The following is a 17,610-nucleotide window of genomic DNA, read 5'->3' as shown; positions in this document are numbered from 1 at the left end:
CAATACAAATTGTATTAAAAGCCATTTTACAAAATGTAGCTCTAATTTGTACATTAGCAGGATTATAGTACAACATATGTGGAAGCATAGAAACAAATGTGAATTCAAACATGGAATAATAAAATTGTGTCATTTAGCCTACATCAATAAACAATTGTGAGCTGAAAATCTATTAAAAAATAAACAGTATTTTCATTTTGGCCATAGTTGTGCTGGATAGTGTGTATTCTTTTTTTGGAAAGATTGCAAAGCAGCGGGTAGTATAAATTCAATTTTTAAAAGGGACCGAAATATTTAGATCTTTGAAAAAGTGTGTGTGTGTGTGTGTGTGTGTGTGTGTGTGTGTGTGTGTGTGTGTGTGTGTGTGTGTGTGTGTGTGTGTGTGTGTGTGTGTGTGTGTGTGTGTGTGTGTGTGTGTGTGTGTGTGTGTGTGTGTGTGTGTGTGTGTGTGTGTGTGTGTGTGTGTGCGTGTTGCAACATAAGATTAATAACAATTTGATGTAACTATTGTTTAATTTTGTTCATGTGCTAGGCCTACTATAGATGAGAAAATATTACATCAAAGAGACTAATGGTATTAAATGAAATTATATTTGGAGTAAATATCATTTTTCAGTTCACATTCATTCTGTCACATTGCTTTATATCACACATAATTTGATAAAATAGGTTAAGAATTTTTTTTAGCCTTAGCAACTCATGGTGTGCCCATCTTTCCTGTGTTCCCCAAATGCAGCACTGGTACTTGATGAGTTCATGTACCCCGCTGACCTCACGCGACACCGAAAACACATCCAACAGGTGGGCTCGTGATTGACTGACTTCGCTTTTTCTCCTACAGTTAATCAGTTGTGAGGATTGATTTATGATGGAATTTGATCCATTTTTCCAAACGGATTCATAACTATAATATTGCACAAAAAGTGTGTTTGCCGCAGATATATAACGCCAAACTCCATTCAAAATCTGCTAGCGTTAAAATAGCACACGCTTACATTATGTTTGGTTGCTATTGTATAATTTTGAACTTGTTAATGTCCAACCTGGCCTTATGTAAAGCTGAAATACTTCACGCTAGTTTGTAGGACGATATAGCATAAGACAGAAATCAATGTATACGTATATCTAATATTTCCCCATTTTTACTTTGCTAACGTTAGCTAGCGTTATAGTTCAACTGTAGGCTAATGTCAATTTAGCTAACGTTAGTCTTCAATTGTTGAAAGTAACTTAAGTATATATCCTCAAGTATTGTATGGAAGTACTTTTTTGTAGTATATCCATGTAATGCTATTTTATACTAATACTCAACATGTACGAGGCAAATATTCTACTTTTTACTCCACTAACTTATTTTAACAGTTGCACTACTGTAGAACTAATATGTCTAAGGAACAAGTCTAACCATAATAACGAAATTATCAAAAGAAAGAGCATTCTGAGTGATTTTACTTTCGATAAAAAAGTCAAATATAGAGATTTGCTGCTTTTTTATTTTTTTATTTTTTGTTGTTTTATCTATTTTTTGTCTGCAATGTGTACTTCTACTCCTTGTACTTCAGGTACATGCTCCTGGTCATACTTAAACACAATTTGCAGTATTTGTTCTGTGTAGTCTTATTATTTTTACTTAAGTAATAGATCTGAATACTGTTCCCACCTCTGAGCCTAATGTTACGGTTAGGTTTTTAAATGTTTTAAAGGGGTAGGCCCTACAGCTTGGGAAAATGTAGCATAGCATAACGATTTAACAATTGATAAAGGAATAATCTATGTCATTCCTTGGATTATGTTTTAAATTTTTTTTTTTTTTTTACAGAAACAATTATGTCCACTAATAAAGTGGGTTTTGGACCCCCAAAGCTGGAGTCGTGTGGGACAGCAGTGGACGGAGACCACTCTGCACAAGTAAAGATTCTACAGGTCCCAGTCACATGTAAAGCCAGCACTGTCTCTGCCCCACCTAAAATCATCTCCGCGAGCCAAGTCCACCAAACCTCCTCCTCCACAGTGCTGACAGCGAGACACACGTCCTCTCCCTCTGTCATGGTGGTATCAAAGGTGATGACCTCAGGAGGAGTGAATGCTAAAATCCAACCACAGGTAACAAAAGCAGCTTTGAGCCAGGTGGCCTCCATGACCCAGGCCACAACTCAAGGAAGGACGGTGGTTATAACTGTGCCCAGGGCAGCGGGTCCTCAGCCAGTCACTGTGACCCCCCGGATGCCACACACTACCTCCACACAGCTCCCTGCCAATATCCAGATACCACCAGGTGAGTTAGCCTCAACAAACCATTGCTTGTGGACCACATTTTGGCCTTGGTTGGTGATGTCCTCTTTTGTATTAATATAAATTGTGTTAACAGGTTTGAACACATATTCATTCATCTTAATCTGATTATAGATTATACTAATCTGGATTCTCTAGACTAGCTCTGTCTCTCAATTTGGATACTTCCATTAATAGACTTCCATGTAGTACACTGTGTTTTTGTAAAGGTAATTTATATTTTACATTATTTCCCATAATTACACACACATACTTTACACAGCACTCTTTTTTTCAGGAGAAATCGTCAGTTAATTGCAGTTGGTGATTTCAGATTGTCATTCCGGCAGGTATGATGTTGATCCGCAGCGAGAGTGGTCAGCTGATGCTGGTATCCCAGCAGGCTTTGGCACAGGCCCATCAGGCACCGAGAGGCGTCGGTGGTCAAGCACCAAAAATACTGGTCCCACAGGTATTTGGAGTACTGCTGATCGCTCCTCCAGGCCGGTGGAATCTATGGCTCACTGATAATACGTTTTCCAAGTTGTGCATATAAGTCTGTTCCATTATTTAGTTCGTAAATCTCAAGAATACCTTGAAGGAATTTATTCAAATTTCGAGGAAATGTCCACTATAAAATGTCTCTTTGACGTATCAAAACGCTTTTGGCCAGTACTCAAGGTCTTGTATGAATATTTTACAGACATATCCATTATAGGATAAAATGATGAAATGTAGACACTTTGACAGACATAAGTATAAAGTGGAGCTTGAGTGATTGCAGTAATGAGTAGTCACTAGTTTGATTCTGAAGTGGGCAAATGACGTCCTCAGTTGTGTGGTCTTAACTCGCTCTCTGTTATTCAGGTGTCTGCCGCAGCTGGAAATAAGAGTAATGACAAGATGACGGTGATCCGGCTGCCAGCTCCTCCCAATTTCCAACCTGCTCAGGTCCAGAAGACAGCTGTGGTGAAGGTAGGCTGCTTTACTCTTACCGTCACTGACAGCAGTTCATGTATGGTTTGATCACGTGCATTTTACTGCATTTCAACATTACTTGCTACAAATAACGACAATGAGGACAAAATAATAATTGACAGCTTGCTGTAATGAGTGTGGAGCATCACACCAGAATTTAGTTGGAACTAGGGCTGCATGATTTGGAAAGAACAAATTGGTAATTATTTTTACAGATATCGCGATATGTTTGTTTTTATTGAGCTCTGCAAAATATTGTTTGTAGGACTTCTTTGCAAGACCACAATACTTCATTCAGATATTTTCACAGATTTCTCTTTTACTAAACATTTCTATTGCTGCAATTTGGATGTTCTACTAGTCCACATTGTGCTTTTGATAACATTTAGAATGACATTTTAATAAATACATTTTAATTTGATAACAATTCACCTCTGGCTGGAAGACACCTCTCTGCTCCATAGCCTCTCTTGTTAACTGGAACATAACATTCACTTTTCACACTTTACACTATTGTATTTTATTTAATATTCCATTCTTTGCACTACTATGTATATAATATCCTGCTTTGTATTTCATTTCAGCAATACATTTACTTGTCTTACAGTTTATAGATTATTTATCTTAATAGTCAACAGTATATATATCTTTTCTCTAATGCCAGTTTGTTTTTGTTTTTGTTTCTATTTCTTCTTTTAGATTTATTTCTAATTATTTTCTATGCCTTGTATTGTATTATGCTGCTGCAACACAAAACCCTCCCAAACAGTTTGCTTAACTTCCATACAAGTCCTGTAGGTTTAAATGTACAAGGTGTAATCATCTACTTTCTTGTCATACCTACAGAATACCAAAGCTCTGTTGGAGCTGGTCCGAAACCCTCCTATTAAGCGGATCATGGTGAAGTTGTACTGGAATGTAAATACATTAAAACTAATAAGAGTTTATTTAAGGGCAGGTATCTATTTACAAATGAAACTGACTCATTTTAAGTTCTATTAGGACTCAAGTCAACCTGTCAGTGTTTACATCCCAGTTGACACACAATGACACACAGATCTAGAAGAGATTTAATTTTTCAGCAGTGGTTTTAACCAGTAGATTCATGGCTGTAAGCTGAACATTAGTTACTTAATGCAGCAGTTTTTAGTTTTAAAGGTCTCCAATTATGCAAAATGCACTTGATGTATTTTATACTTACAGTAAATATGTGTCCCCGGTGTGTAAGGAGACTCACAAAGTGTCAGAAAATACAACCCTCTCTCTTTTCCTCCTAACCCACATCTAAAAACGGGGGTACAAACGAGCTGATCCAGATTTGCTTCTGTTATGAGGTAATGAGGCAACCGAAGATAATATGTGGTTTAATCACGGCAGCGTTTAGCGGAGTATCTTCTCCTGGTAGAAAACTTACACAGAGAGGGAGCTGCATGATGCTGCAAAGGGGCGTGGCCAGCTTCAGATCAGATCAAATTTAAAGCGACAGTCACAGTCGGCACTTCAGGAACAGGGCTGAAATAGAGGGGTATGAGACATGCTACAATGGGTGATCTGTTTTGGTATTCTGAGCAAAAAACAGACAAGTTTTGTATAGATATTGCCCTACAATATATTGTTGAAATATAGCATAATAGGAGACCTTTAATGTGATGGATTGTGTTTTTCAGGTTATTGGTGTAGTTCCCAAACCAGCCGTAGTGCAGCCCATCAGCGCTGTGTCTGAACGGGGGTGCCAGCCACGTATCCAGACTGTCGTCACAGAAACCAAGAAGGAGCCAGCAGTCATTATTAGTCAGGTGGGTCTCTGCAGTCCCAGAGACCCAAACAGCAACACCTGGGTAGAACACCTGGAGCATTTACTGTAGACTAGACACAACATTTTTTTTAAATATATGTCAAAGCAAACAAACGTGACATTTTAACACATTTAGAAAAACATTCACCAACTTGGAGTTTTTCCAGTGCATTTTCTGTATTCGATATGTTTCTCCTTTCACCATGACATTATTTTGCAACAGAGGCAGTGACTTCTGTTTAGTTACAAAGCCAGTGAGGAGCTTGAATAGAAATGTACCAATGGCACCTTTTTATAGATGTGTGTTACAAATTTACCAAGTTAGCCTTAATTAAGATTTGTTGTTGCCTGACGTTTCGTCACCAGGCCACCCTGGAGAGTGTGAAGAAGTGCAAGAACTTCCTGGTGACTCTGATCAAGCTGGCCTCCAGTGACTCCAGGTCTGCCAACATGGCGACCAACGTGCGAGGGCTGGTCCGGAGTCTGCTGGTACACCGCTACTCTTCATCATCACAGGAGCTGCTTTTACCCACAACACCTTCTAATGTCTAAATTGTATTAAAATACGTCCATTTAGGCTTTAAAAGCATTTCAATACCTGAAAATAGTATTTTTCCTTTGTTCTGTCCTGCAGGAAGGGAAGCTGGAAGCAGAGGAGTTCACAGAGCAGCTCTATCGGGAGTTGAAGTCGACTCCTCAGTCCTGCTTGGTGCCTTTTCTCAAGGTGAGCAGAGAGGGTACATGTTACCGACTGTATTTTTAACCTACTGTGGTAAATTAATACATTTGAACAAAAACACTCAACACATCTCTTTAAACGTTGACAAAATAATATGTTCGATAGTTCAATGATCAGTGAGTCCCATGTGAGTGAAAGGATGTACGCAATATATATAGTTCATGAAAAATAGTCCAACTAAAATAATATTATTCACAAAACTCCGTCCCAGGTTTTCTTAGTCCAGTCCACGCTTATTCCAAAGCAACAATCCTATTTGTTTCAGTTCAACCACAACAGAAAACACACCATTTAAACTCCACAAACTCCCACACACCACCTTAAATAAATACAGTTTACCCTGTCACGTGTAGTCGGGTCTAAGTATAAAGTCTCCCCTGTGTGTGAAGAGACTCAGAAAGTTTCAGTAAAAAAGGTTGTCTCTCTTCCCTCCTGATCCGAGTGTTTGAAAGCCGCTCAGAAAATGGGTGAGTTTTCGGGTTCATGCGTGTCGTAAAATTAATCTTTGACGTCATTTGTGGGTTGTACGGCATTAGCAACAAACCAACCACGGTAAGCCCCCGCCCACCCTCTTACCTGAATCCCCTCCTGCAAAACCTCTGCGTGTCTCTGTGTTTTTGGCCACCAGTTTCAGCAGGATGTCTGAGAAGACCGGACGCTGGGCTGTTTGAGGCCGCTGAGTTTCTGCCGGTGGACATTGCGAAACGCTTCTCCTCCGCAGTGTTCACCATTAGCATGGAGGTGCTCGGATGGGGGGCGGAGAGAGCTGGAATCACGGCTGCAAAGGGGCGTGGCCAGAAGCAGCTCATTAGCATTTAAAGCTAGAGACACAGAATCAATTTTGGGAAAGGGCTGAAACGGAGGGGTTTATGGCATGCTATGATTCATGATCTGTTTGGTATTTTGAGCAAAGCACTTCAGAGACTTCTTATATATATATCTGAGACCTATAATATATTGTTAAAATACAGTATAATATGTCACCTTTTAAGTTGACATCATCTTTCATTATGACACCTCCACAAGGAAGACTGCTTATGCGAGTGAAATTGATTGACTGCTCTGAAACCCAGGTCAGAAAATTCACAAATTCTGAAGATAATGGAGGCGTTTATGTTTCCTATGTCTCTCACAAATATCCCGCTAGAAACTTTTCATTTTTGGTTATCCTTAATAATCCTTTTCATTGGTTCAAATGTCAAACACATCATATCAACTGTCACTTGTGTATGTAAATAACTGTATATTAGTAACTTGTTTAAAAAGATGAAACTGGATTGTAGTCAGGTTTTTTCATAGCTGATTATAGTTGGACCAGACTTAGCTATCACCTGCTACTTTTCCATTTCCTTTTCAGGCTAGTTTTACCCTAACTCTTCCCATTGTTTAGTGTATTAAATTAAATTGGAACTCCAAGTAAAGATTTCATATAAACAATGTATTTAACATTCTGATGTCAAAATTGAATTTGTGTTTGGAACTTTTTGTGATTTCTACTAGAAAAGTCTCCCTGCAGTTCGCCGCCTCACTGCAGACCCGCAGCTATTTATCCAACAGGCTTCAACTACGATCCGGAACAACAACAACAACAACAACACCACCACTCTGCCGTCCACCATGAAGCCGAACAGCACTGACACAGGACACAGCCTCAGTACTGGCCTGAAGGTAAACACATGACATATGAGGAGTGTACATTTGAAAAAGAACAGCATTCTCAATTATAATGAGGGATACATCAACAGCAGGTTATAATAGATTATGACGTACAACAAAAAATCAAACTCGCCCGCTAACTGTTTAACTTTTCCATTGCGTAGTTAGTTGTGAAGCAGGCTCAAGACGCTACGGTAACAGATACTTTTGGGGATTGTGTTCCCATTCCAAGTTAGTTTGGTTAAGGGCTAATAAGATTTTTAAAATTAAGATGTATGTTTCCAAAAGGGTTAAAAATAAACATAACAATCAGCAATGGCAAAATAGTTCTTCTACACATCTCTATCGCCTGAAAGATTTCCGATCAGTTCACCTCTTATTTGAATCAGAATTGGATTTATGACCACCTACAACGAATTTGCTTTGGTGTATCTGGTGCACTCAAAGACACAGAAAAAAGAATACGCAGCAAAAAAAAGTTAAATATGAAATAAATAAAATAACAAAAAGTATTTAAAGACTATTATAAGAAATTAACTATTTTTAAATGTGACAAATACTATATACTGTATTTGAAGTGGGAGCTGTGCTGATTTAAACGAGGTACTGTGAGGAAGAGATGTGCAGGATTTACAAAGCTCTTTAAAAGGTGAATGATGTGATGTGCATTAATGTGATGTTTAATGATGATATCACAGGGCGCACCGTATAGCTGTTTTTATGTAGGAAGATAATATCGGATCGGACCCTTATTGGCACGTTCTCAAAATGAAATACTGTTTCTGTGCTGGCTATGAAAACATGTCCCCTCTCGGACACTAAACCTTATTTTATTTATTTTCCGCAAAATGCAGGTTACCCAGCAGCCTCAAGGAGTGACTCTGACATCTGGGTTGGTGACTTTTTCTCAGTCCAGAAATGACCTGATTAAGATCAGCAAACCCACCCCCAAAAACTTCACAGGTAACAGTAAGGGGAGGGGATCTGTGGGAAGTTGACTATCATTCTTAGTGTCCGTTTTAAACCGTCAGTTCAGCTATACGGTCATGGTGAAGGAATACAGTCTGACAGAGGAAAAAGGAGAATAAATGTAATTAATTTTCACATTAAATTGAAGCTTGTTACAGCCTTCTGCTGATTTCCACCTGGTATTAAGATGATATCTGTAATGGGGGTGTAACTCCACACAGAGTAGGGTTTTCTGTTTTTGTATATCTTCCAATCACAGTTACTCAAGATCCCTGGGGTGTGGGAGCATGACTCAGTGCCTGAGTTTTGATGTAATAGAAACGTTAGCTTTCTGCAAGCTATCCGGTTAAGGTTATGTAAATAAACATTTAGAAAAGATTGTGAATAATCCATTTTAAATATTGAAACATTATCGGCTCTTAGTCAAAAAAATCTGGGCAAGGTAACTTTGTGGTGCGCATCATGTTCTGTTTAACATCATCTTATCTTTATTACACAAAGCTTCAGAATAACTATCACTTTCAGGCTATTACTAATAATAATTCCTAGAAACGTTGGATGCAGTACAGTACATGTAAATATTGTATTATCTCACTGACATACTCCTATCTATCTCCTGTGTTTATTGGCTACATCAAACCCATAAACTGTGTCTTATTCAATTTGCATATTGAGATGGAGGAGTAGATTGCACACGCGCCTGATGAGATTTCATTATCCAAACGAAGACAACCAAATGGAGAGGATATCTTATTGCGCCTTTCAAAGTGGCCAGCAGTCACGGAATTTAAACAAACTAGTCTGTATTTGTCCGAAAAACTAAGCAAAGTTGATTGTCACCCAACATGGACACAGACTTGACTAAATAAAATACTGTTCTCTCTTTTATGGTGTTTTTTTCCCAGGAACTTTTTCCCTGAAGCAGCCTTTCATTCAGGTTTGTGCCACCAAGTTTGCATTCAAGGACCGCTCAGGATCTTACAAGTAATGCACACGGTTGATATCTTTCGTGTAAAGGATTTAAGAATGTCCATTTCCCTTAATCTCATTTCTCTGTGTGCATGTGCGTCCGTTTGTGTGTTCCAGAGAAGACGATGACATCAATGACGTGGCCTCCATGGCTGGAGTGAACCTGAGGGAGGAAAACGCTCAGATCCTGACCTCAGTGGTGGGCTCGGTGGTGCAGTCCTGCCAGGACCAGCCCTTCCTCTCCCCCCACCCACTGCTCAGCCGCATCCTGCGCACAGGTGCAGGAACTCAGACTACCCAACATGCATTTAACATTTTTACCATAAGAGGTTAATCAGTACTTTTAATATCCTGGTGGAAATTGGTTTTGTGACCGTTGCTCCTTTTTTCTAATGAAGTAATAATAAAATAAATATGAAATTATTTATTGCATATTTTACTTCAACTTCTTATATTTTTTAAATGGCACAACTGTCATGAAACCCAATTTCCACCTAGGATAAATAAAATATTATCATTTGAAAATAAATAATTAGAAATATTATGTTAAATGTTAAAAGGAAAGGGAAGGTTGTGCAATTAAAAGTAAAAATTAAAATACAAATATGTGTATAAACATGAGAAGTTAATGTAAAATATCCAATCAAAGTGTAAATAATATAAAACAGAATTATAACATTTATATTAACTTAAAATATGAAGGTATTTTAAGTTAACATAACATCCCTGGCCCTGCGGATCAGTTGGTTGAGGCTGCTGCCCTCTGCCTGCTCCCCGGCACACTACAGCAAACAGGATAGCACTGTCAGCCACAGACCTAGAGAACACCTTCAGCAATGTCAATCAGAGTTTATTAATACAGCCCAGTATCACAAAATTAATATTTGTCTCGGGAGGCTTTACAGTTTACAGAATAAGACACCTTCTGTCCTTAGACCCTTGCACGGACAAGGAAAAACTCCCAAGGAAACCCCACAGTTAACGGGGGAAATGGAAGTGTCTGGCAGATGTTGAAAGACCAGCACTAAAAAAGGCGTCCTTATAATTCTCCACAATGTCCAAATTAACCCCCCCAAAGGAAACGGGTGCCTTGGTCCTTACTTTCATACTATAGTTTATCAGCTACATGCAGACAGCTTGACAATACCAAAAGGCAGATTCTCTTCTCTCTCATACAACAGCCAACAGAGGCCTAACTCTTTTTTAAATGTATTATTATTTGAGTTTCGGGTGCGGAAAGGGTTCCAGGCAACATTTAGAATCATATTTCATATGTTTATTAAAGCCACACTAAGTATGATCAACTATTTTTAAAACTAAATATGGTTGTTAAAGTTACCATTTTCTGTTCTCAAGTTTAGCTTTAATGCAGGGGTGATGAGCTCATTTTAGTTCAGGGGCCAAATTGGACCTAAAGTGAGCCGGATCAGTAAAATCAAAGCATAATAACCTATAAATAACTCCTTCCCTCTTTTTCAGTACAAAAAGTACATTCTGAAAATTTCCCATTTTAATTAACTATCTCTTTACAAAACATTATGAACATCCTGACATTTGTTCAGAAAGTAAGTGCAATTTCAACCATGTAGGCCTCACTTTAACACTGTGGCTGCGGTGGATCATGGGATGTACATGCAAACCCGTGAAAAATGTATTTGTTGCTGAGCTGTCGGTGTTTGGTCTTGTCCGCTTTTTTTTCTTTCCACTGGGCTCTCCTAAACCCGGTTCTGCAGCGACGGTACCCGTAGTTTTCCGTTTAACGCTGCCTAACCATGCATCCATTTACCAAAGTTATGACATATATAAATATATCTATATCTATCCAGTGTTTCATTTTGGCAGGTTTAATTTCGCTGGTCTCAGATTCCTAAGCATTGATACTATTTATTACATTTTGTTTTGAGTGGAAATAAATTGCAATCCCAAATCTTTCTACGTACCCCCTGCAATCCCCCCCTAGTACCCCTACGGGTCCGTGTACCCCCAGTTGGGAACCACTGCGTTACACATGTGCATTAAAACGTTCAGATCACCGTGTATCTGCAAAGTCACACATTTAATCGGTGGTATCTGGAACTGAACAATATCCTATTTTACTTTAGGATCAAAACAACTTGTCAAGATCCTGAAATGATCCAATCCTTTTCCACATCTGTGTAGTAATCCTGACACACCAGCATACAAACTAAAGTTGGAACTATTAGGGGAAGAAGGTTGGGTTATTTCCTTAAATGTGTTCTCTGTCATTTTTACACCTTGCAAAGTCATCCAGATGTTTGACACCCCTGCTATGATGTCTCTCTGAATGTTGTTGTGTCAGGACAGGGTCTGGGGGTGACAGAGGTGGGTCCGGAGGTGGGGGCTCTGGTGTCTCATGCCACACAGGAGTGTCTGCGGGGGCTGCTGGAGAAGCTCACCGTGATGGCAGACCACCGCAAGGCCGCCCTGAAGGTAAAGCAATGTGAAGTAAATCGCTATTTAAAGTATGGATTTATCCTCAACACAAAATAAATATTTTGACAGATTGAATTTATTGTCTATTTTTACTGTCAATGTTTGTAAACATATACAGTGGGGCAAAAAAGTATTTAGTCAGCCACCAATTGTGCAAGTTCTCCCATTTAAAAAGATGAGAGAGGCCTGTAATTTTTATCATAGGTATACCTCAACTATGAGAGACAGAATGAGAAAAAGAAATCCAGGAAATCACATTGTAGGATTTTTAAAGAATTAATTGGTAAATTCCTCGGTAAAATAAGTATTTGGTCACCTACAAACAAGCAAGATTTCTGGCTCTCACAGACCTGTAACTTCTTCTTTAAGAGGCTCCTCTGTCCTCCACTCGTTACCTGTATTAATGGCACCTTTTTGAACTCGTTATCAGTATAAAAGACACCTGTCCACAACCTCAAACAGTCATACTCCAAACTCCACTATGGCCAAGACCAAAGAGCTGTCTAAGGAGACCAGAGACAAAACTGTAGACCTGCACCAGGCTGGGAAAACTGAATCTGCAATAGGTAAGCAGCTTGGTGTGAAGAAATCAACTGTGGGAGCAATTATTAGAAAATGGAAGACATACAAGACCACTGCTAATCTCCCTCGATCTGGGGCTCCACGCAAGATCTCACCCCGTGGGGTCAAAATGATCACAAGAACGGTGAGCAAAAATCCCAGAACCACACGGGGGGACCTAGTGAATGACCTGCAGAGAGCTGGGACAAAAGTAACAGAGGCTACCATCAGTAACACACTACGCCGCCAGGGACTTAAATCCTGCAGTTCCAGACGTGTCCCCCTGCTTAAGCCAGTACATGTCCAGGCCCGTCTGAAGTTTGCTAGAGGGCATTTGGATGATCCAGAAGAGGATTGGGAGAATGTCATATGGTCAGATGAAACCAAAATAGAACTTTTTGGTAAAAACTCAACTCGTCGTGTTTGGAGGAGAAAGAATGCAGAGTTGCATCCAAAGAACACCATACCTACTGTGAAGCATGGGGGTGGAAACATCATGCTTTGGGGCTGTTTTTCTGCAAAGGGACCAGGACGACTGATCCGTGTAAAGGAAAGAATGAATGGGGCCATGTATCGTGAGATTTTGAGTGAAAACCTCCTTCCATCAGCAAGGGCACTGAAGATGAAGCGTGGCTGGGTCTTTCAGCATGACAATGATCCCAAACACACCGCCAGGGCAACGAAGGAGTGGCTTCGTAAGAAGCATTTCAAGGTCCTGGAGTGGCCTAGCCAGTCTCCAGATCTCAAACCCATAGAAAATCTTTGGAGGGAGTTGAAAGTCCGTGTTGCCCAGCGACAGCCCCAAAACATCACTGCTTTAGAGGAGATCTGCATGGAGGAATGGGCCAAAATACCAGCAACAGTGTGTGGAAACCTTGTGAAGACTTACAGAAAACGTTTGACCTCTGTCATTGCCAACAAAGGGTATATAACAAAGTATTGAGATGAACTTTTGTTATTGACCAAATACTTATTTTCCACAATAATTTGAAAATAAATTCATTAAAAATCCTACAAAGTGATTTCCTGGATTTTTTTTTCTCATTTTGTCTCTCATAGTTGAGGTATACCTATGATAAAAATTACAGGCCTCTCTCATCTTTTTAAACGGGAGAACTTGCACAATTGGTGGCTGACTAAATACTTTTTTGCCCCACTGTATATGTTTTGCTGTTTTTAGTAGTATATATTTTATTCATTATTAGGCAAACTTGGGGGCCTTGAAAGGGGCCTCATAATGATATGTGTTATTGTTATTATTATATATAATTGTTTTGATGTTATTGACATATGTTATTGTTATTGAAGCTGTTTGTCATATTTATTATTTTGCTGATTGTTCTGTACTTTACTCGTTGTGTTGATTAGTGTTCTTCATCGTAATTAAGAACCATAAATTGTGTGTGTGTGTGTGTGTGTGCAGGAGGACTCTTGGCATACCAAAGTCAGCGATGTGCGCTCCCAGCTTCGCTTCCTGGAGGAAGTGGAGAGTTTGAAGAAGAAGAGGAAGGATGAAGAGGAGAGAGAGAGGCTGCTGAGATTGGCCAGAGTAAGCTGGGACAGAAAGAAGCATGCCCCTTTTTTAACTTATACCAACATCTTTCAATTTGATGTAAACAACCAAGATGAGTACAGTGCCAGTCAGAAGTTTGGACACACCTTTTCATTCGATAGTTTTTATTTATTTTAGTTATTTTCTATAATACTGAAGACATCAAAGCTGTGAAGGAACACATATGGAATGATGTAGTAAACAAAAAAGTGTTGAAGAAACCAGAATATGTTTTATATTTTAGATTCTTTCTCTTTGATGACAGCTTTGCACACTGTTGGCTTCTCTCAATCAGCTTCATGAGGCAGACACATGGAATGGTTTTCAATTAACAGTCAATTTGTGGAACAATGTATCTAAATCCAAATAAAAACCTTCCAATGAAAAGTGTTGCCCAAACTCTTGACTGGTTCTATATACTATTATGATATAAAGGTAACCATTATAAGAGTTTACTTTTTTTAAATTTTAGATCACCGCACAGTTTATATGATCTATTCTTTCCAGTATTACTACCGCAACATGTCTGCTCACAGAGTCGCTCCCACACTGAAGACCCACAGCTTCTGCTGCTCAAGCAAAGAGCCAAAGAGGTGTGTATGTGTTTCTTACTGGAGTATCTGAACACTCAACCACACAATCTATGTGCCAACTGAATAACCCAAAAATGATTATACATGTATACGTTTGAGAAACTCTTGTCTGTAAATCGCTTGATCACATATGTTTGAACTTGTTTCATTTAAAACTATTTTTAGCACTAATCCGTGTCTCTCCTCTCTTTTCAGATGCAGCAGGCAGAACAGGCTCAGCTGCAGCAGAGAGAGGCCAACCTCACGGCTCTGGCTGCCATCGGGCCCCGCAGGAAGAGGCCTCTGGATCTACCTGAGGGCCAGGTTGGTCTGCGTGTTGAAAAAAAAAATATCTAGAGTATTTAAATAGAGGTCAGCAATGAGAATACATTTCACTTTAAAAGCCTCACAGAGACATTTGCTTATTGCTCTTATGTCATTTGAAATGGTGTAAGGCTTTTCATTTGAAACACCTGGTGCAGGAAGTGTTGTTTAATTGACATAAGAAATGTGGAGAAAATGAGTTTGTTATGAGTGAATAAAAACTACAATTCTAGTCAAAAGAGGAACTCAAAGCAGCGAGCATTACAAGTTGCATATCTGTATTTATGTATTTGTTTATTCCACACATGGCAGTTATTTTAAAACGAAACATGTACACTTAACACAAGTTGTATAGCACATGGTGGAAAGGAGAAGGGAGAAGAACATCTCATTTTACCTGTCCTTCCTCAAAAAAAAAAAAATGTGTTCGTCACAGTTGCTTACAAATACCTAGAGAAACACAAAACCAGAACACAATCAAACGTGTGCTTCATATGGTCTGCTCAACCTGAGCAGCTATTAAAAAACAACAGACCACTGAGTTTCCAAATTGACCAATCAGAATTGAGCTTTCAACGAAGGCGTGTAATAATAGCCTATAACATCCCTATCTCAAGCTGCTCTGGTGCTTCTTGCACTGAGACAACCCTTATGTGGCTCAACCAGTTTAGATGTGGATTGCTTAAAACATGAGATATCTATCTAGCTGGCTACCGAAGAAGAAGAAAAGAACCCAGCAGGTGATAGAACGAGCTGCTAGAGTCCAGGCAGACACACAGGAAGCCCGCAGCTCTCCACAGCCAGCCTCAGTGAGACTGTGAGTTTAGCTCATTGAGTCTTTACCTCTGTGTGTTTAAGTCGAGCCCTGCAGGCTGTAGGTTTAGAGGCAAGGACGCTCTGTTAGTTGCACATACTTCCCGCTGCCTTTGAACTCCATTACCCAGCGGAACCGGCTGTCTGCCGCCTCTCACAGCCGCAGGGCTTCCTGTACTTCTGCACAGGCTTTACCTCAGCTCACTCTGATGCAGGGGCGGTGGAGGAGCGAAGCACGTGTGTGTGTGGAGAGGAAGCTCTGTTCTCTCTGATACTCTGTTCACTCAGGAGCTTGGGCGGAGAGCTGGTGGATACACGTTATTGGGCTAGGGCTGTATGAAATGTCATTAGGTGTTTAAATGAGGATTTAAATGTATTTTTGTCAAATGTTATGACAACATCACCCTTACATGTAATAGTCCTTAATAAAAATGCTAATCAGTGACAGCCGGAACAAAATATTAAATTGTCTTTGGTAGTTATATCTATAATAATGTTTCACTTTTCACACGGGGAAACACACAATATTATATGTTATTTTATTTATTCATCATTTTAGAATGGCATTAACTTAGTTTTGGCTTCTCACAGTGGTTCTGAGTTAAATGATTTGTTGAAAAGGTAAATTTTTATCACATTTTTAGACCATATTCTAATTATAAGGTTCATATTTGCCTCTGCTGTGACATGTCTCCATGCTTTAATGTTCAAAAAGCTCTTTATTTTTCTCATCCTGCCTGTGCTGCAGCACCTCTTTTCACCCTCTGTCTGAAACCAGAGCGCAGTCTGCTCTGATTGGTTAAGCCCATCAATGGTTGAGATGTCCCGCCCTTATCCTATCACGTACAATGTGTTGGAGCCCTAGCCAATAGAGATGCAAGATTTCCATAGTGATGTCACTAAGTTATGAAGGTAACAAGTGACTCCAATGGATGCGTTTCAGGAAGGGGAGGAGTGTATGGGACAGAAACACCCTATGTAGGGAACTTTGGGATGTTAGCCTTTGCAGACCATTTACATGCACAAAAACCTATAACACTACAGGAAGGGGAAAAAAGCACAATAGGGCCCCTTTAAACAAAACGTTGTGAGTTTGTGTGTCAAACACAGGCCATAATAACAGCTTCACCGTGCAGGGCTGCTTTAAAAAAATCCCAGCTTGGGATAAATCAAGTATTTATGATAATGAAGAATATCATTACTTTGGTGTGTGTGTGTGTGTGTGTGTGTGTGTGTGTGTGTCAGGTGCCTGTGCTGCCCAGGCAGTGTGTACAGAGAGTGTCCCGGGTCATGCTGAGGGACCTGCTGCTGTGTATGGAGCAGGATCGCTTCCTCCACCGTTCTCTCACCCTGTACAAAGCCATGCTCTGAGTTACTGCTGATCATGGTTGAATTGCTTTCATTGTTATCCACAGTAAGTCTTTAGTTTGTTTTTTGCACCTTGATCTATATCTTTCTGTTTGTTATATACTATTTATTTTGAGTATGTTGTTGAGTGTTGCAGCTGCTCCCTGAAGCACTTCTGTGCTTTTGTTGTTATAGAATCTGTGAGTATGATTTAAAAATATGTGTAAAGAAGACAAGAGCTTGTAGGAAACACTACTGTTGAGTGTTCTGTGAACAGTGTTGAAGTATTCTCAGTTGAATTGTTCCTGTATTGTTTGACCATTAAAGGAAATGGAATTTATCACATCCTGTAGTCCTGTATTGTCATTGGTACACATCACGTGAGGTATACTGTATATATAACATATATTTATAACATTGAAATGGCTGGCTTGGCTCTGTTCGAAGTAAAAAAAATGCACAGACTTTCCTAATTAAAATGATATACGTTTTGTCTAATCTGTAAAGAAAGCTTCATGTTTAGCACACAAGACACAGATTTATATCATGCAAAGCAGACTGCACAGCGCTTCAGATGTGCCTTATGACTTCAAGTTTATTGATTATAAAA

At 39.4% G+C, this 17,610-nt stretch overlaps 1 protein-coding gene across 4 annotated transcripts; it reads left to right on the top strand.

Annotated features, from left to right (window-relative positions):
* Positions 1 to 733: 733 nt before the first annotated feature.
* taf4b (TAF4B RNA polymerase II, TATA box binding protein (TBP)-associated factor) lies at positions 734 to 17,345 on the top strand. 4 transcript variants are annotated; one of them, XM_063891878.1, is made up of 16 exons: positions 734 to 801; positions 1,820 to 2,275; positions 2,622 to 2,743; positions 3,139 to 3,246; positions 4,917 to 5,045; positions 5,411 to 5,533; positions 5,679 to 5,768; positions 7,284 to 7,451; positions 8,294 to 8,402; positions 9,314 to 9,392; positions 9,495 to 9,655; positions 11,698 to 11,828; positions 13,816 to 13,941; positions 14,481 to 14,537; positions 14,733 to 14,840; positions 16,899 to 17,345. In XM_063891878.1, the coding sequence occupies exons 2-16, from the start codon at positions 1,828 to 1,830 to the stop codon at positions 17,022 to 17,024; spliced, it is 2,085 nt and encodes a 694-aa protein (XP_063747948.1). In that variant the 5' UTR covers positions 734 to 801; positions 1,820 to 1,827; the 3' UTR covers positions 17,025 to 17,345. The 4 variants fall into 4 exon arrangements, with proteins under 4 accessions (XP_063747948.1, XP_063747949.1, XP_063747945.1 ...); XM_063891879.1 differs by lacking the exon at positions 734 to 801 and adding an exon at positions 807 to 851; XM_063891875.1 differs by lacking the exon at positions 734 to 801 and adding an exon at positions 808 to 1,562.
* The last annotated feature ends 265 nt before the right edge of the window (positions 17,346 to 17,610 follow it).

Source organism: Eleginops maclovinus, chromosome 9 (genome assembly GCF_036324505.1).
Source record: "Eleginops maclovinus isolate JMC-PN-2008 ecotype Puerto Natales chromosome 9, JC_Emac_rtc_rv5, whole genome shotgun sequence".
Classification (NCBI taxonomy): Eukaryota; Metazoa; Chordata; class Actinopteri; order Perciformes; family Eleginopidae; genus Eleginops; species Eleginops maclovinus.
The sequence above is the reverse complement of the archived record's forward strand: the minus strand, read 5'-3'. Positions and strand labels throughout refer to the sequence as shown.